The sequence below is a fragment of the Balaenoptera physalus genome, assembly GCF_965194825.1.
Source record: "Balaenoptera physalus genome assembly, chromosome: 4".
Classification (NCBI taxonomy): domain Eukaryota; kingdom Metazoa; phylum Chordata; class Mammalia; order Artiodactyla; family Balaenopteridae; genus Balaenoptera; species Balaenoptera physalus.
In genome coordinates this window covers 22,224,576-22,244,944 of record NC_138891.1, presented here as the reverse complement: position 1 = coordinate 22,244,944, position 20,369 = coordinate 22,224,576, and the positions used below count along the sequence as shown (strand labels likewise).

At 38.2% G+C, this 20,369-nt stretch overlaps 1 protein-coding gene across 1 annotated transcript in view; it reads left to right on the top strand.

Moving 5' to 3' along the window:
* COPB2 (COPI coat complex subunit beta 2) overlaps positions 1-19,811 on the top strand; it is a 28,709-nt gene extending 8,898 nt beyond the window's left edge. The window contains exons 5-22 of the mRNA XM_082461192.1: positions 370-518; positions 2,387-2,533; positions 3,222-3,321; positions 3,976-4,118; positions 4,353-4,552; positions 5,866-5,976; positions 9,017-9,105; positions 9,196-9,302; positions 10,364-10,507; positions 11,150-11,280; positions 11,551-11,758; positions 15,544-15,654; positions 16,748-16,962; positions 18,352-18,444; positions 18,533-18,713; positions 18,900-18,968; positions 19,121-19,192; positions 19,445-19,811. Of these exons, the coding sequence (XP_082317318.1) occupies positions 370-518; positions 2,387-2,533; positions 3,222-3,321; positions 3,976-4,118; positions 4,353-4,552; positions 5,866-5,976; positions 9,017-9,105; positions 9,196-9,302; positions 10,364-10,507; positions 11,150-11,280; positions 11,551-11,758; positions 15,544-15,654; positions 16,748-16,962; positions 18,352-18,444; positions 18,533-18,713; positions 18,900-18,968; positions 19,121-19,192; positions 19,445-19,540 (2,366 nt within the window). The 3' untranslated portion in view covers positions 19,541-19,811. The remainder of the gene's footprint in view (positions 1-369; positions 519-2,386; positions 2,534-3,221; positions 3,322-3,975; positions 4,119-4,352; positions 4,553-5,865; positions 5,977-9,016; positions 9,106-9,195; positions 9,303-10,363; positions 10,508-11,149; positions 11,281-11,550; positions 11,759-15,543; positions 15,655-16,747; positions 16,963-18,351; positions 18,445-18,532; positions 18,714-18,899; positions 18,969-19,120; positions 19,193-19,444) is intronic.
* The last annotated feature ends 558 nt before the right edge of the window (positions 19,812-20,369 follow it).

Genomic DNA, 20,369 nt, shown 5'->3' with positions numbered 1-20,369 from the left:
GAGAAATGCTTATTTCTGAAATAGTCATTGCCATCATTATTCATTCATACTTAGACTCTAATCAAACTTGTTCCTCTTTCATCATTCTGTAAAGCCCATTGAGTCTGTCTTAAATATTTTTCCATGAAATTTGTATATTTGCTATTAGTAATCTCTCTCTTTTATCTCCACTCTTTAGAGAGTTAAATTTATTCTTAGAATAAATAAGCATTTTGAAAAATCTGTTCAATTCCGATTCTGTTTCTTTAAGTCATGGAATATATGATTTGTGTTAGATTTGCTGCCTTAAAGGGCACAGAGACTCTGCACCTTAGTTCTGAATGAAAGAAATAGAAATTGCAACTAACTGGAGACTTTCTTTTGGTCTAGATGACATGCTTATTAAACTCTGGGACTGGGATAAAAAATGGTCTTGCTCACAAGTGTTTGAAGGACACACCCATTATGTTATGCAGATTGTGATCAACCCCAAAGATAACAATCAGTTTGCCAGTGCTTCTTTGGACAGGACTATCAAGGTAGGATGTCCACTGTTGGTGTCAGTTATGATTGTTGGTGAAATATAGTTGTGTCAGGTATTTTACTACTGGCTGCCCAGAAAGTTATTCCTGTCTGAGAAGTTTCTCTCAAAAGCTCATTTTGAAGCAAAATAGGACTTCTCATTTTGATCCAGAAGGGCATACTCTGTTGAGAAGAACAGTGTGGCAGCTCAGTGCTCTTAATGAAGGAGTGTTTTTCCATGTGGAAGCAATATGGTGTAAGACTTTTTAAACCTCTTCACACCCAGAATAAGAAAATGCCTGTATCTTCTCTAGGTCACTGTTTCCTCTCCTTTAGTATATTTGTTGTTGAATTCTGCTGATTATTAATCTGTTTTATATTTAAATGTCATCTGCCTGCATTCTTTTTCTTACTTCATTTCTCCATACTGCTTCCAGTTATCTTTCTAAAACATGGATTCCATCTTGTCAGTTCCGAGTCTAAAGATAAAGTCCAAATGCCTTGGTGTGGAATACAAGGGTTTCCAAGACTAGCCTTAGCTAATGTTGTAAGATATCTGCAGTAACCCTGGTCTACTCACCATTTTCTGGAGAAGCCCTGAATGTTCACAGAACCTTACCTAATTCAGCTGGTCCTTCTGCCTGCAGTATTCTTTATTCTGCCATTTTGATTTCTTTTCCTCTGGAGAATTACTCATCTTTCAAGGCTTATTAGCACAGTTATTTACTCTGAGAAGCTCTCTTCAGACATTCATTTCACCTCTAGACAGAGCCAGTCATTTTCAAACCGTTCCTTCCATCGCTTTTTGCCTCTATTATGGCCTTCATGTTGAATAATAATGAACGTGTCTCCGGAAATTTTTATCCCTGAAATATTGATGTTTGGGGCAGGAACTGTGTGTTACCCCCTCCCCCAAACAGACACACGTTAGCAAGCAGCACAGTGCCTTGCCTATACTAGATGCTTAATACATGTTGCAGTGAGTGTAAATACATTCCTTTTCCCACTGTAATATTTAAAATATTTCTATATGCGTAGATTTAAAATATACATTACATAAACTTTTGCTTGCATGTATAGGCTTACATCTATATAACATTTTTATTAGTTTTCCTTTAACTTTTATAAAATGTTATATGCTGTTTGTCTGACAATTTATTATTAAATGCTATATGTTGAATATCTTAGGACTTCGGCTTACTTTATTTTTTTTCCTTTCACTGGATTGTCCTTGCTTTTGACATAGGTTGAAACTTTGAAATTAGTTTTAAACTTTCTTCACTAAATTAGGTATATCTTGAAGACAAAAATTGTCTTATCTTTGGCTCTAGTAAAGTTTGTTTACACATCTTTATACTCCACACAGGGCCTCCCACGTAGTAGACATACAAAATAAATATTTGTAAAGGTAAAGCTCAATACCAGTGCTGTAGTAATATTTGACTACTTTTCCATACTTTTAATTTTTTGACTAAGCAGTAGTTTTCTCCTTTTAATACGTCCTACTAAGTCCACTTTCATTAGCTTTATATTAAATCTCTCGTGAAGTCATTTCCTGCCCTTAAAGCAGTGTTTCTCAAAGTCAAGACACCTGGGGTGTCTGTTAAAAAAATCTAGATTCCTGGGCTTCATTGTAGATCCACTGAATCATAATCTCTAGGGATAAAGCCTGGAAATCGGCATTTTTCAGAGAATGCTATAGTGATTCTGCCCCCTGGAAATTCAAGGAAAGTGAGAAAAAACAAAAACAAGTGGGTGAAAAAATGAGCATCCCTGAGCGCCTCTCCCGGCTTTGGCACTTACATGACCTGTCAGGGGTGTGGTGGAGCGGCCTTCTGAGAAGCAAGGCCCCATGTTGACTGGCAGATGCTGTTGCTCTCTGAAGGTGTGGCAGCTGGGCTCCTCGTCACCAAACTTCACTCTGGAGGGACATGAAAAAGGCGTGAACTGCATTGATTACTACAGTGGGGGCGACAAACCATACCTCATTTCAGGTGCAGATGACCGTCTTGTGAAGATATGGGACTATCAGGTACAGTGTTTTCATAGCTTACTTGCCATAGGTTAGATATGCTTCTTACTGTTTCTTCCAGGACAGTTAAAACTTGGGTTGTTGAACTCTGTTTATAGCATAATAACTTAAGGCATCAGAATTTGCACCTAAACTGTGGTCTCAGACTTTCATTTATATTTGAAAACCAGCAGACAAATGAATAAATGTCAGGACATCACCACGGTACAATCATTTTGCCACAAAGACTCTTGTAAACCTAGGTATGTTACTACACTTTTTATCTCCAGAGTATGTTAAATTTTTATTTTTTTGTTTCTCACATCAAAATTTCAATAAACAGTTAATAAAATGAGGCCTAGAAACCAGTTGTACTGAGATACTCAAATCTGTGTTTAAATACAGGATAAAAATATTAAAAACATTATCTTAGGAATTTGAGGGAATGATACTTAGATGAAGACCACATCTTACGGGGGTGTGTTGTGTTTTCTTCTTTAAATGTGATAGTTACATTTACATTTGCCTGTACTATCAAATAATTAGAGAAAATGTGTACACGGTAAGATGGTTCTATTTCAAAAATCTCTATTGAATGCTGTTTAGATGTCATAACCACTCTTATTTATTATGTATCTGTGCACTGGGAAAATTAAGGATGAGTTATTGTTTGCCACTAATAAAAGTGTTTTCTGTGTACTGATTACAGAATAAAACATGTGTACAGACACTGGAGGGACACGCCCAAAATGTGTCTTGTGCCAGTTTTCATCCTGAGCTGCCAATTATCATCACAGGTTCAGAAGATGGTAAGTTAGAAATGAAAATGAATATTTATTCCTGTGTTTAATATCATTACTAAGTGGATATTTAAGCTGGCTAGTGCCCTGCATTTTCATTGGAAGTTTCAAAGGATTTTGATATTTTTATTAGAGTAGACTACTTAAGCTATAAAAGAGTAAAGGGGCATTATTATCAGCATCATTCTAATGTGTTTTGACTCTGTTACTTAAATAAGAGGACACCCAGAAGTGCTAGAGAAAAGCTGAAAAAGCCTGTGCTTTGGAGTCTAAAACCCCGGGGTCAGATTCAGCCTCAGCCACTTCATAGATGTGTGGTTTGGGTACATTATGAAATGGGAATAGATATATCTGCCTCATAGGATTACAGTGAAAGGATGTGAAGAAATCACATATAGAAAGCATCTGGCACGTAGTGGGCACTGTACCCAGGAATCCTGTCATTATTTCACACTTAAGATCACATTTCTTAGTTTTAGTTTCTTATAAATTTTCTATTATTTATTAATGTTGCTTTATAAAATCACAGACTATAGATCAAGAAATTAAGCTGCCAGGAAGTGTGTTCTGTTTGAATATAAAAACTTCCATGTGGCTGGTTCACCTGACAGTTCATTCTTGGATGTTCAAATCAAAAGGGCATATTCACATGGTTCTTTTCAGGAACCGTGCGTATTTGGCATTCAAGCACCTATCGCCTTGAGAGCACATTGAATTATGGCATGGAGAGGGTATGGTGTGTGGCCAGCCTGCGAGGGTCCAACAACGTTGCTTTGGGCTATGATGAAGGGAGCATCATTGTGAAGGTAATCTCTCATTACACTGTCTCTGAATAGATGGACATAGGGGAAGCAGTTATCTTCCAAGTCACCAGTTTTGTTAAACTGGCACTTCTGTCATTAAGCTCAAGAGATTAAGCACCGGAGATTTAAAGTGGAAGAAAGGAGCCCTCCATTAAATGAAAATAGAAAATGTTTATTTTGTCGTGGTTTTATTTTGTTTTCCTTTTCATTGCTAAGAGTCATTTGTCATTCCTCCAGCTTGGTCGGGAGGAACCTGCCATGTCCATGGATGCCAATGGAAAGATAATTTGGGCCAAACATTCAGAAGTCCAGCAGGCCAACCTAAAAGCAATGGGAGATGCTGAAATTAAAGATGGAGAAAGATTGCCACTGGCAGTGAAGGATATGGGCAGTTGTGAAATATACCCTCAGACTATCCAGCACAATCCTAATGGGCGGTAAGCCACCACCAAAATCTCTCTCTGGGCTTCTGTGTATGTTTGCATATCCACAGCATATCCCACCCCTGCCCTTTGGTGGGCATTCCTCACTGAACTTTTGCCATGGCCTCACAATCCTCAACACAGCAGCAGGCAGCCATGCCAGCTGATGGGGTTGGCATGCAAGGTGAAGCGTAGTTGCCTTCCTGGCCTTATCCCACCACGCAGTTTTGAACAGTTGAATAGTTTTGTGTTGACTCTTTATTTCAGATGTGTTGGTATATGTCCTTACGCTCCTTCAAGGCCTAGAATCATGTCTTATCCTGAGACTTAGTGGGTGCTGTCTAAACACTTGATGACTCATTGCTCTTAAGAAGACGAGTTGTGAGGTCTTTGTCTTTTGAAAAAATTTTGGGACTGCTAATAATTCTGCTTCTCTGTAATTTGAATCATCAGCTCTGTTTCTCCCTTAAGATTTGTAAAGCACTGAACATCTTGTGAGAGGAGAGTTTCTAGTACAATAAGTTTAAACCTATGAGTTTTAAAAGTTATTTTACAATAGATCTGGGCATTTTATAATGCTGTCCTGAGTATTAAAAAAGACAGAGCATATAAACCAAGTATGCTGCCTAGTTCAGTAAATGGTATCCATAATTACTTGTAATAAAATTTTATGAAGATTAAGAACGCATTGCATTTTTTCCCCTTAATATCATAAAACGTTTCTTGCTTAAGTTTTACATTTCACCTTTGGCCATCTAATAACAGCCAATATGTCTATTGAGAAAATTTTGACTATGCAACATTCTTTTTTTCTTACATTTAAATGTTAAAATATCCTGTTTATTTTGATAAATTTAACAGTCATTAAAAACTGGGGTAAGATATCTTTATTCATTTGAATGATCAGCTTTAAAATGAAGATAGCCTTGCAACAAGGTAGTGCCTTCCTATGGTGTAAATGTAATGAGCAAACTGCCAGGCATCTTGGTGCTCAACAGATGCTCGTCAAATTAGGGGAATCTTCCCCTGTGTGCCTCCACCCTCTCATCTTCCTGACCCTCTGTGTATAAGAGAGGCCAGTGCAGTAACATTTTCAGCTGTAACCCCCTCTTCATAATCTGCTTTTGATTTATTGGGTGGAATATTTATGTCTAGCTCCATATTCAGAGAAATATATAACTTTAAAAGATAATAGGTTCATTTGTAACAGTCAACTGAAGTAACGTTTGTTATTAGAAATATTTTACCATAAAGATGAATCATTGTTTCTTAACTTTTACATGTCATTGGTCCTCTGTACTTCCCTCCCTGGGTTCTGTAATTTCTAGGTTTGTTGTGGTGTGTGGTGATGGCGAATATATCATCTACACAGCAATGGCACTGAGAAACAAGAGCTTTGGATCTGCCCAGGAGTTTGCGTGGGCCCACGATTCTTCAGAGTAAGTTTTAGCTGTGTCATATCCAGCTTGCCCTGACTGCCAATGGGTGTTTGTGCAGCTGTATTAAAGAGGTTTGCAAGGCTCAGTGTAGGCTGTGCTGCACCATGTTAAAGAACAGTTCTCACCAGAGCTGTATTGGAAGATTGGTCAGGGGCAGCTATGCAGCCTGAGCTGCCTCTGCCTTTTCTGTGCTCAGTATTGAGCTGGCTCACTTAATCTGATATAATATTCACATTAAACCGGGGACCCGCACCTATTTCCTTGGTGGAGCCCATGGCAGGGCCTGGTACTTATGGGCTGAAGGCAAAGTTGGCCCTCAAATCAAGACCGTGGCAGGCCCTCCCCAGGACCTGGCATCCTGAGCTGCTGCTGCCCTTTTCTGAGCTACTGGGGAGAGATGCTAGATTCTGATGTAATCTTGATGAAAACCTCAATGAATCTTTTTTTTTTTAATATCTTTATTGGAATATAACTGATTTACAATGTTGTGTTGGTTTCTACTGTACAACAAAGTGAATCAGCTATATGTATACATATATCTCCATATCCCCTCCCTCTTGAGCCTCCCTCCCACCCTCCCTATCCCACCCCTCTAGGTGGTCACAAAGCACCGAGCTGATCTCCCTGTGCTATGCAGCTGCTTCCCACTAGCCATCCATTTTACATTTGGTAGTGTATATATGTCAGTGCTACTCACTCACTTCATCCCAGCTTCCCCTCCCCGCCGTGTCCTCAAGTCAGTTCTCTACGTCTGCGTCTTTATTCCTGCCCTGCCATTGCAGGTCTGTTTACAATAGCCAGGACATGGAAGCAACCTAAGTGTCCATTAACAGATGAATGGATAAAGAAGATGTGGCACATATATACAATGGAATATTACTCAGCCATAAAAAGAAACGAAATTGAGTTATTTGTAGTGGATGGACCTAGAGTCTGTCATACAGAGTGAAGTAAGTCAGAAAGAGAAAAACAGATACCGTATGCTAACACATATATATGGAATCTTTAAAAAAAAAAAAAAGTTCTGACGAACCTAGGGGCAGGACAGGAATAAAGATGCAGATGTTGAGAGTGGACTTGAGGACACGGGGAGGGGGAAGGGTAAGCTGGGATGAAGTGAGACAGTGGCATGGACATACACTACCAAATGTAAAATAGTTAACTAGTGGGAAGCAGCTGCATAGCACAAGGAGATCATCTCGGTGCTTTGCAACCACCTAAAGGGGTGGGATAAGGAGGGTGGGAGGGAGATGCAAGAGGGAGGGGATAGGGAGATACACGTATGCATATAGCTGATTCACTTTGTTATAAAGCAGAAACTAACACAACATTGTAAAGCAATTATACTCCAATAAAGATGTTTAAAAAAAAACTCATTTTCTGTAATGTTACCTCTTTTTTTTTTTTTTTTTTTTACAATCTTAGGATCCATTTAATTTTATTTAAATATATCATCACCCTCCTTGAGAATCTAAATCAAGGACTTGGGATCCTAATTTGAAAATGAAACAGAACAACACAGAGGAACCTGTTTCCTCAAAACAGTAATGGGCTTACAGAATGCCTTTTAGGAACTTATACCTAATTAAGTCTGTTCATTCCTTGCGTAAACTTTAAGCATCCTCAAATTTTATACATCTCTAAATAAAGTGGAAAAAGGGGGAAAACCACATTTAGCTGCATAATTCAAATAAAAGTATTTCTTTACTCACATCCCATTCTTAACAAAACAGATTCTGTCTGAATTCAAAATGTTCATAAAATAGTCTCATTAAAAACAGGAAAAATTTACATCTCAATTATTATAGTCACTGACCGGTTCCATTTTGATTCCTGTTTGGTGCATGTAATAAACTTCGGGGCTTACATTTTTTTCAGACACTGAATTACATCTTTACAGTTTTCTTAGTTTTGTTTTCCCCATATTTTGTGTTGCCTCTTCTGCCGGCAGTGGGTAACTTAAGCCTCAGTGTTGCATAGTAAGATGCATGCTTTTTATTTTTTAACAGAAAGGTCACTGAGAGGTAAGATCTTTTCATAAATTTCCTAAATAAACTCATTCATGCACAGTTCCATATACTAAAAGGTACTTTGTTACCATCTTAATCAAAATTATGGTTCATGAGTCGCCTTACCTCTCTCAACATACCTCTCCCTCTGTTTTGATAGTTTCCTCTTTTCAGCTTTATCCAGCCCAGACCCTGTTCAGCATCTTTCCCGTCTTGAGCAAAGCACTTGTCAGATCACTTCCTCATACACTCCCGAGTATCCAACCACAGCCCTTTTTCAAGGCAGAGGCCTGAGTATATATGATTTATTAAGTTGTTGCCAAACATGGCTGACTAATGAGCCACTTATAATAAAAGTTTTTATTTTTTAAGTTACTTTTATTGAGGTATAATTTATACGAAATAAAATGCACTGTTTTACGTGTATATTTCAGTGAATTTGGACAAATGGATATAATCTGTAACCACCAGCACAATCAAGATATATAGAACATTTCTATCATCTCAAAAACAATCCCCTTGTGTCCCTTAACAGTCAGCACCCAGCCCCTACTCCCCAGTAGATTAGATTTGTCTTCTTTAGGGTTTCATGTAAGTGGAGTTGTGTGGTATGCACTCTTAAGTCTGGCTTGTTTTGCTCAGCATAATGTTTTTGAGGTTTATCCATGTCGTTGCATGGATGGGTAATTGGTTCCCTTTTTTGCAGAGTAGTATTCCATTTTATGAACAGACTGCAGTTGGTTTAGTTATTCACCTATTGAGGAACATTTGGATCTTTTCAGTTTCTAAAATAGTTTGTAAGCCCTAGTAATTTGTGTAATAGACCTTGTGAAACCCATTCATTATTTGTCCAACTGTAAGCAGTTCACTGATCTCTCAGGAAAAAATATATTAGTGAATTTTCAACTATTTTATATTTTTGCATAATTCACTACTCAAATGTATTTGAAGATATTTGTAACATTTGGTGGAATTGCAGTTTAGTATATACATAATATGCTATATTTGCTTTCCTTTTTCCCCCCCCCCAGATATGCAATAAGAGAGAGCAACAGTGTTGTAAAGATATTTAAGAACTTTAAGGAAAAAAAATCATTTAAACCAGATTTTGGAGCTGAAAGTGAGTGCTGTTTATATATGATACAATTTTAGAAGCTTTATAATGGCTCAAAAACATCTAAAGATCTAAAATTTTTTTTGTTCTTTTTAGGTATCTATGGAGGCTTCTTATTGGGAGTCAGATCTGTAAATGGCTTAGCTTTCTATGACTGGGACAATACAGAACTCATACGCAGAATTGAAATTCAGCCCAAACACGTGAGCTCCCTCCATTGCTGTTTTTGGAGTGTACATCTTTGTGACAAGCTCTGAGTCCCTGAGGCCAAGAAACAACCTTGTACCCTGCTGTCCCTGTTCCATTGTGCTGGACACAGTGCCATGTACCTCAGGATTGCTTAGAAAAGGAGAGTTGTGGTATTTGAGTGAGGCAGTAGATGTTGGGCTTTTTGAAAAGTATAAAAAGTTATACAAATGCCAAGTGCTGTTTATATTTTAAATGGCTTTAATGCTTTGAAGATAAATAGCCAGGGAGTTCTTGACCTGGAAGGGCCTGCAAGTCTCCCACTCAGTTCAGAAAGCCTTTTCATACTTTACCTGATAATGGCTGTTTAAAATTTAGGTAGCCGTTCTCCAGTGACAAAGTTTTCAGCCTTTAGATCTGCCTGCTTCTTTGACAGCTTTAACTGTCAGGAAATAATCTGTGGAGACAAATCCACCTCCCCAGGGTCCTGGTTCTGTCTTCTAGAGCATGCATTCTCAGCAGGGGGACGTCGTCCCCTAGGGGGAAGAAATTGGTTCCTGGAACCAATTGATGACAAACTGTACTCTTTATAAAGCATAGATGCACATATGTTTATACACATTATGTGTTTGTGTACCGTATGTATATGTTTATGTATTAATATATGTATAGACATATAGTATCTGTGATATTAAAACTTCAGGGGAAGGTGATTGGGAAAAAAATGCCTAAAAAAGGTTTGAGGTGGGGGTCATATGGGAAAAAAAGAAAGAGTGAGAAACACTATTGTAGGGCAATAGGGAATAGGCTAGTGCTCCTCTGAATCTCAGCACCCCTGGCACTTACTGCCAGCGCTCCTTGCTGCCTCCCTTAGGTCCTTCCATTTCTATAAATAGAACGGTAGTGCCCTGTCCACCCTCCCAAATATGTGTGTATATACATGACAGAATTGTTAAGTGTATACTTAGTATCTTAATGTAGGACGATAAATCTTGTAGGAAACAAAGTGTATGCAGTTTGTCATACCCACTCAGAAATCCAAAATCATTTATCTGTGTTTTTGTTTGTCATGTTGCAGATTTTCTGGTCTGACTCTGGAGAGCTAGTCTGTATTGCCACTGAAGAGTCATTTTTTATCCTTAAATATCTGTCGGAAAAAGTTTTGGCTGCACAGGAAACACATGAGGGAGTTACTGAAGATGGCGTTGAAGATGGCTTTGAAGTAATTGCATCAGCACAACTTTAGCTTTGTTTTTAAATGATTTATATTCTTAGAGCAGAGCTTCACTCACTGTTACTACTATAAAATAGGTTTGGGGAAACTAATAAGCATTTAAGGAGTTACGGTAAAATGTGAAAATTAAAATCTTGGCTCAGAGATCAGGGTCTGAAAGTATTTGTTCAAAAGAAATTTGTGCTTTGATTTTAGGAAACCTTTAGACTAACTTTGATTGTCTTTCAGTAAGGAAATTAGAAGGTGTTTTGGTCTTAAGACAGTTTAGCCAGAGTTATTTAAAATGCGCTCTCAAATGTAATGATAAATCATCCATTGTGGAGGTGTCTTGGAAGACTTTTTGAAATACTTATTATTCCAGTCTCATGTATGTTAGGAGTTTAGATCAGCACGTTCTTAGATTACAGCTTTGACGCAACAGTGAGATTTTACAGTACAGATACTCATCCAGGAATCTGTTCTTAAGTGAAGAAAGTAGAAATTCCAAGGAAAGATTTTCTTTCTTGAAATAGGATTCTTTCTCTGCATTTCTTATTCTACGTATCACCCCTAATTATATTCAGTTTTTTGTCATTGACAGGATTCCTATTGCTGAACAAGATAATAATAGACTTTATTTTTTTCCTGCAGGTTCTTGGTGAGATTCAGGAAATTGTGAAAACAGGGCTGTGGGTAGGCGACTGCTTCATTTACACAAGTTCTGTGAACAGATTAAATTATTATGTCGGAGGAGAAATAGTCACCATTGCCCACTTGGACAGGTAGCTGAGTATCGTTTTGCTTTTGTCTTTAGCCTCCTAAATTTAAAAGCATACTTTTTAAACATAAACAAAACCAATTGCTGGCTTTTAACAATGATAGGCCTGATTTTTCAGTGTTTTAATAGGTGGCAATTGCTAACCAAAATTGCGTCAATCAAATGGAAAGATTTTGAGCAAGAGGCAGAGTGAGTGAGTGACTGCAAGAGAGAGAGAGTGTGTGTATGTACTGATTTGGGCTTAGTTCTAAATTAGTTTCCGTTTCTCTTACAGGACAATGTATCTCCTGGGCTATATTCCTAAAGACAACAGGCTTTATCTGGGGGATAAGGAACTCAACATCGTTAGCTACTCCCTGCTGGTTTCAGTGCTGGAATACCAGACAGCTGTCATGCGGAGAGACTTCAGCATGGCTGATAAGGTCCTTCCGACCATTCCAAAAGAGCAGAGGACCAGAGTTGCTCACTTTTTGGAAAAGCAGGTAAGGGGGTGGGGGTTGGTTGGTTGTTTTGTGTGTGTTTTTGAAAACCAGCAGTTTGAAAGAATGTTAATACGAATTTGAAGAACTTTATTTCTTAACTACCACTGATTTCCTTATGGCAATGCAATTTCTCCTTTAAATTTAAGTCACTTGTTATACTCCTCCTTTCTCATTGCCCTTCGCATCCCCTTTAAGTGTTGGAGGTGATTATTAGTCTTCCCTTTTTGTAGACTTTTTTTCCGTTCTATCAGTGTTTTCATTTCTATGCTGCATTTTTCTCTATCCTAGCTGGCTTCTCTCTCTCTCTCTTTGTAAAATATACATAAAATTTACCGTTACTGATAAGCCTTTTCCTTAATGTAGCAATTTTTAGTATAAATTCAAAGTTACGTGTGCACAAAGTACAACGTTTTGCAAGGCTTAGGAAGAAAAGAGCCCTCCCTTCTCTCTCTCATTTCTACTCCCTAGTGGTAATCACTTGTAATTCTTTTAGCTGACTCTGTTGGCATTTATTTCCACATGTCTAACATACTTATATTGCTGTTTCTCAGCTTTAGGCATTTCTTGGGACTTTCCACTCTATACAAGATGAGGAATTTATCTCTTTCACTCCCCCTGCTTCTACCACATAATGCCACTTTCCGATTGCTTAACCTCCCAATATAGTTACATCAAAATTTTGATTAAATTGGTATTCATTGTTTATATTACTGTGGCTGTGTAAACACTGTTCACAGCTGAGCCATGTGATATATTATAGCAATAGCTTTCTCTTCTTGCAGTTGTTTGTTTTCCCTGGAGTTAATAATTGTTTCTTTTTTTTAAACTTTGCTTATTTTTCTATGTACTTAGGGTTATTCTCCCTACTCCGATGGTTCTCCAGATTTCCTTGAAATCTCCTTTCCGTATGTTCAGTCTGCTTCAGGCTGAACTGGTTTCTGCCCTCATCATGGATATCCCCTCACCATCGTGTTGGGGCTTCCCTTTGGCTCTCTTGAGTTGGATCCGTTGTTTCCTATATTCCCTATCTTCTTTCCTGGTTTACTCCCTCCTTTTGCTGGGGTATGTCCTTCAGTAGTTTCCTGAGAAAAGGGTTATTTATTAATAGCAGGTAAATTTTTTTGTGACCTCGATTATCTGAAAGTGCCATTGTTCTACCTTAAAACATATTTGGCCATTTAACTGGATATAGAATTCTAGGTTGGAGATGATTTTCTCTCAGAATTTTGAAGACGAAATTCTATTTTGCCTTCTGCCTTCTAGCTTCTAGTTGTTGAGGTCTAAAGCCATTTATATGCCTGATTCTTGGTACCTGATCTGTTTTTTTCTCTTTGGAAGTTTTTTGGATCTTGTCCCTGTTGTTCTGTGATGTTATCATGATGGTGGGCCTTTGTGTAGGGGTCAATTATTGTTCATTCTTCTGGGTATTAGATGAGCTCTCTTAATTGGAAACTCATTCCTTCATTTTTGAGAGATTTTCTTGAATCATTTCTCTGTTGATTTCCTTCCTTTGTTTTCTGTATTCTCTCTGTGCAACTGTTATTCAGATGTTGGACCTCTTGCACTGGTTTTCTTATTTTGTTATTCTTGGACTTTCTAAATCTTGTTTATGGATCAGAGTTTATCTTCATACCCTCTGTAAGGGTATGAATGATGGTTTTTGTTGTTGAGTTTTCTTTTCCCCTTATGTTGTATGCTTTCTTCAGATTGCTGTTATTGGTTCATTTTGATCTCTGCCTTTCCTTTTAAAGATTTTCCTCAGGTATCTCATGATCTTTGGGCACTCATTTAAGAGTGGAGGTCTAAGAAGCAGGTCAAAAGATCTGAGTTTATGGGTGAATTTATTGGCTGGACTAAAAATATGTGATGTGGCTAGGCCTTTTGTTTGGGGAGCCTCAATCAATGTCAGTATCTTCATCTAATGAATTTAATGACTCTTCATTTATTCAATTAGTGAATTTAATGAGCACTTAATATTGTACCAGGCACTGTTCAGGCTGGCATATGGCCCTCATTGACATTTTAGTATTTTTAAGTCTTACCCCTTTGGCTGCTTAGTTTACAGAGAAGCTCCCCAATCACCATCCTTCTGCGGGCTGAGCAGAGTATGGCTTGGTGTCTCAGCATTTAGTATTTCAAATATTTAGTCTCAACATCCATTCTTACAACCTCCTGTTTTCCTTTTGCCACTCAGCACTCCTTCTGGGTGAGCAGGGATCCCTCAGACTGGAGACCCTCTAGTTTACCCTCTCCAAAGAACAAGATTCCTGTCTTCTGTGTGTGTCGAGAGGTCGGGGCGGGGAGAGGAGTGGGGACCTGGGGTATCTAACTGCTTCTTATATAGACTTTCAGGCAGTTTTGTTTATTTGCTGGTTTTAACACTACCCTTCACGAGACACCTCTGGGGATTCTGAGGTGTGAATCCGGTTGTTTCTATGCTGTCTTCACTCCTGATTTAGGGATTAGTCTTCTCTAGTGTTTTAACTTGAATGTTTGTACTCCTCCACCAGCTTTCGAGCTTCCAAAATTGTTACTAATGTCTCTGCTGCCTTTCTGTGTGTCCTTGGGAGTTATGCTTTTAAAAAAGAACCCCCTAAGTGTCATTTCAGTGGGGATTTGCAGGAAAGCAAAAGTAAGTGTATATAGCCCACCTCATTTCATCTGCTTTGCCCTCACCTATATCTGACTAGTTCTATAGATCTTCCATCCTCCACTCTTGGATTTTATATTGTCTACATCAGTGCTAGGGAAGAAAGGGAGTAATGCAGATTATTCAGAATGGCTTGTTACATTGTACTCCTGGGAGAATGGAGGTAGGGGCAGCTTGTATAGTCTGGGAAGTTATTTTAAACACAGTGATACAGCAATGCTGAATATCTACCCAGACAGAACTCAGACAGCTGTCCAGCTTCTCCATCCTGACCACCCCCTAACAGAGCATTCACTCTCAGTCTGAGGAAGTCTTCTGCAGCCTGAGCTTTTTGTCTCATATACCACATCCCTGGAGCTGAAGAACTTGCCCATAGGGCAGACCCCATCAGCCCTGTTTGTCTTGAGGGAGAAGCTAATATAGTAATTACGGTAGTTGGTTTAAAAGCTTGTTGCTGATGACTGGAGCATGGGAAGGCAGTTTTAGACTTCCGTGCTCTGGAATACTTGCTGATGAGTAAACTGGACATGCGACCAACAGTAAAGGCATAGGTAATGACACCAGATCAGTATCAGGACCTGAAAGCAAAATGTTTGCTAAATGATCTGCGGATGATAGAAAATTGGGAGGTTTTACATTCGACTTCCTTTCCTCTGAGGCACTGGACTAGATCTCTGAGGCCCAGCTCAGGAGATTACGGACAGCTAGGTTTACACCACTGTGCCTGTCTTTCTCTTTTTGAAGTGGCTCTTGTTCAGTCAACTTTCCAAAATCCTTTTCTTTTTGACATTTGTTTACTTTTACATTTCTAAATTTTAGTGGTTGTTGTTTTACTTGAGTTTATCAAGCATTGGTCAGCTTCCACTGCTTAGAAAACAGTAGATGTTGTGTGACTGAATTTTGTCTGCCCTGTTTTTTACCAGTTAATTTAACAGCTCCTTAATTTTTCTGTCTTCTAATTGAAGAGTATTTTTTATTTGTTACTTTGTTTGATTTAAGGAATGGGGCTTCCAATGTCAGCAGCATATTTAGTTTGAGAGAGCAACGGATTGTTTGCCACGTGTGTGCACTGTATATGTAGACTACACACACACAGGTTTTTCTGTACATAAACACACACATTTTATCTGTTTAGGGCTTCAAGCAGCAAGCTCTTACGGTATCCACAGACCCTGAGCATCGCTTTGAACTTGCTCTTCAGCTTGGAGAACTAAAAATTGCGTACCAGTTAGCAGTGGAAGCAGAGGTATGTACTAATTTATGATTTTTTGTAAGTGATGGAAGGGTCAGTAGGTACTTATATGTGTCTACTATAAGTTGTGTTTTAAAGTTTTCTGAAATGCAAATTAGTGACTCATTTTGGTGAGGTTGTTGCCTTTCTTTGGTCTTCTTAAAAAATGAATTACGTTTATCTTTGCGTAAATTAAATGGATTATATTGGAGATATGTATTATTATATTCTTATTAATATATTCTTAGCATTCTAATTTAAGAAAAAGTGTTTTTTTTTAATCTTACATGAGATCTGTTTTGGAAGAGAAGGAAAGCTAGAAGATAGTAGATAAAGGAGTCTGGAACTCTAAAAGAATGCAGACACAGCAGTAATTTGCCAATATCCCAAACTAGTGAGGAAGACGTTGGTTTTAAAGAAGGGTTCTGACATTTTGAGACAGTTTAATGACATTTTTATGGATCGTTGTATATTTTGTATATTGAGGGCTCCCAGTTGTGGTTTAAGTCTAGCATTTACTGGTAAATACATTTCAGATGTACTAAATAAATTTTAGCTATGTCAAAATCATCCAAATGAGCAGCATTTTATTTGATTTCTGAGAAGCTACAAATGACAGAAATAATATTTATTATTAAATATTTAAGGACATAAAAAGGTTTTTCTGCTTTCAAAAAGTGGTATTAAATCGTTCCTTAAAATAATTACAGTCTAATTACCTTAAAACTCGTTAGTTTTAGTTTCACTGTGTAATTACAAAATAAAAATATAATGGGCTGAGGATTATTCACATGCAGCATTAAATTTGATTTGTGTTTGAATTAATTTTATGTATGTGAATAATTTCGATTTCCTCATTATACATTTTGTCATTCCGTTCTTATTTTGATAGACCCTACTTAACAAGCAACAGCTCAGTATACATAAAATATGTATTTTATAATTATAGAAAAAGCACAGCTCAGTATACATAAAATATGTATTTTATAATTATAGAAAATATAAAATTGTTAGTACAATGATGTTCAGACTAACAGAATAATGTTGATGTTGGAAATTCAAATGTTTATTTAAAAGATATTTTAATGTGGAATCTCTTTTCTTACAGTCAGAACAGAAGTGGAAACAACTTGCTGAACTTGCCATTAGTAAATGCCAGTTTGGCCTAGCCCAGGAGTGCCTGCACCATGCACAGGATTATGGGGGTCTGTTGCTTTTGGCCACTGCCTCTGGAAATGCTACTATGGTGAACAAGCTAGCAGAGGGTGCGGAGAGAGACGGCAAGAATAATGTGGCATTCATGAGCTACTTTTTACAGGGCAAGTAAGTATTAACCCAAGGTCTGCAAGAGTTGGGCACAGTAATAAAGCACTGACTTCAAGCGTGGTCTTTGGAGAGGAACATGAAGAAGGAGCCCTGGAGCGAGTGCTGATGCCTGGCCAAGCGGTGCTGCTGATGGGAGCAGGCAGGAGGACAGTGCTGCTTTGGAAGAACTCAGAGGATGCTCTTCAGCAAAGGATGCTCTTACCACATTTGGTCTAAATGTCTGAGCAAAATGAGCTGCTCGGGGAGGCTCAACTGGGAGAAATGTTAACCCCTTTCTCAACAGCCCTGCCACTTAGTGGCTAAGGTATTTTAGTTAATGAAGGCAGGAGGCCGTTGGGCTGCTTGTTTCATTTGGTACCTGAGCGGCAGGTGATTTTACCCAAGTTGAATAATTCTGATCTGCTTACAACAAAAATAAGGTGGATGAGGATGCCAGTTACTTTTAGATTTGATTTCAACTATAAAGCATAAAAATGTCATGTATTAAAAAGTCGTAGCAGTTAGTGCGTATGAGATCATTTCATTAGTTGACCATGTTATGAAATAAAACACAGAAGTATTCATTAACTTTGCCCTACATACTTTTTAAACCTCACACTTAATCATAAAAACTTTGAATGTGTATGTGTTTTATACATATGTATGCGTAAATTTATATACCTGTAAGAATAGGTCCACTATTTCTTATCAATAACTCAAAAACCCAAAAACATTCTGAGAATATTTGGTGGCAAAACCTGGCCTAAACACTGAAGTATTATTAGTTGCTTTTATGCTACTTGGTTTGTTTTTATTGCATTTAGTATTCATGTGTTATAGCAGAATATTGATGTTTGTGACTCTGATGCTGAGGGTATTATGTAATGTATATGTACTTTCTAAAATCCAAAAGGTATTACCTTTTTAAAATCCAAAAAATTCTGAGTTCTAAAGCACGTTATCCACTTTATCAAACTTACACAGGAAAAAGTTAAAAAAAGAAAATGGACACCTGGATATTTTCCTACTGGGCACCACTGGATTGTCCAGCATAGTCCGTGTTAGAGATGCTGCCCTCAAAACTATACTTGTGAAACCGAGTTTCTGCTCTTCATATTCTGAAGCCCTTAAATGTGCTCATCTAAGCTACCTTGTTTTAAAAAGCCCCTTTAGATTCTTCTTAGGGAAGTTAAGGAGATTGAAAAATCTCTCACACTCCTGGAGTCCGTTATGTAACACACTGGTGATGACAAGTTAGTGGCTCAGTGACAGAAAAGAGGTGTATGTGTGAGAGTTGGAGAGGGAGTGCTGACTTGCCAGCACTAAACCCACATTTCTTTAATGTGGTAAGTGCCATTATTATCGCGTTCATTCTTGGTAACAGTGCCTCTCCTTTTTAATCTTTAGGCTTGATGCTTGCCTGGAGCTCTTGATTAGAACTGGACGACTGCCAGAAGCTGCCTTCCTGGCACGGACTTACTTACCCAGTCAGGTTTCAAGGTACAGACTTTTCATTTTAGGAAGAAATGTTTGAGATAAAAACAGAGCCCTTAACAGTCTCCCAATGGTTCTATGATATCTGTAATAGGGTGGTGAAACTCTGGAGAGAAAATCTCTCAAAAGTCAATCAGAAAGCAGCAGAATCCCTTGCTGATCCAACAGAATATGAAAACCTTTTTCCTGGATTAAAAGAAGCCTTCGTTGTAGAAGAATGGGTGAAGGAAACACATGCTGACCTGTGGCCGGCCAAACAATACCCACTTGTCACGGTGAGTGCCTGGGGTGCCTCATCCCGTGTGACTACGGGGTGGAAAGGCATTCACGACTTAAGGTTTTGAACTGCACCACATACATTATGGTTCGATTAAGAGCTAGTATCTGGGATTTAGGCCAAGTTTATAGATGAATTATGCTTTCAGAATATTTCATTTCATCATTGCTTTATTCTCTGATAGCCAAATGAAGAAAGAAATGTTATGGAAGAGGCAAAAGGCTTGCAGCCCTCAAGAGCTGCATCTCAGCAGGTCAGTCAGACATGAGAAAGTTTGGTTGAGATTTGTTGATTTTAAGTACCACTTCCCACTTCCTAATCCTGACCTGCCTTCCCTTCGGGAAAAATTTCAAATTCCTGAACAGATTCCTTTGTTTTTATGTGTGTTTCTACTTGGGTTTTCAGGAACTTGATGGGAAACCTGCTTCTCCTACTCCTGTTATTGTGGTCCCCCCCACAGACAACAAAGAGGAAAAGGTACGGACATCATACCCAACTTCTATTGGACCCCAGCCTCACCCTCCCTCCCCGCGAACGTCTGCAGGATGTGCAGGCCTCTGCATTTTAAGTGATGTAATCAGTTTCAGAGCAGGGGTTTTGAAATGAGAAGATGCCCCCTTTTGACTGTTGTTTTAGTTCCCTTTGGATCATGAATCACAGATAACTTTTCTTTAATAACTTTGCTTTAACACAGTACTATATAACTCACCCTCTTCCTTTTCTTTGCAGAGTTTACTTGAACTGGAAGTAGATTTGGATAATTTGGAATTAGAAGATATTGACACAACAGATATCAACCTGGATGAAGATATTTTGGATGACTGAATAATGTTTCCCATTTACTCAACTAAACAGATCATTATTATGGACAGGTATTGATCATCACCCTGACCACAGTGCTTTGGACTCTGAGAAACTCCTTAGATTTTTATATGTAGATGCTGTGGCCCACTGGGAGCACAATGCCCTCATCTTCAGAGGAGTTTATGTGCAGCATCTAAATCACAATGTTTCCTTGTTTAACTAAGACTGCTGTGGGCTTTGATTTTTTTCATACTGTCATTAAGACCATATCTCATAAAATCTTTTGAATTAATGAAGATACTTCAAAGTTTCCTTTCTGCATAATGAAAACAGGATTCTAGTTTTAGAAGGCTGAGCCAAAACTACACCTCAGCTAGGGATCAGCCCACATTCTCTTTTCTTTGAATAACTATTTTCAAATACCATCAATCAAATTTTTCTTAGAACTGAATATCTGTGCTAAACCATTTTCCTTGACCTCACGGCATTATTCCTCTCTATGTAGCTTTCTTATGCCTTGCCCTGACTTTGTCTGGTAGGTACCCGTTTCTGGAATCAGGGTCTGAAACCCCAGCTCCTCTGACCTCATTAGGCTGGGCTCTAGTTAAATTACCGACTGGCCCATTTGGTAACACAGAGAGGCATAGTACTTTCTTTTTCCTTTCTTGTTACACTGTACTTATCTGACATGATTAGAAAAATTCATAACCAGGCACTAAGATGTACTTCTCAGTTATCCCCTCGTAGCCTAGGAAAGTGAGCAGAGTAACAGGTTTTTCTTTGTATTTCTGATAGAGGCACTATTTGGAATTTAAAAAACAAAAGAAGTAATTTTATAGGGAACTCCCAA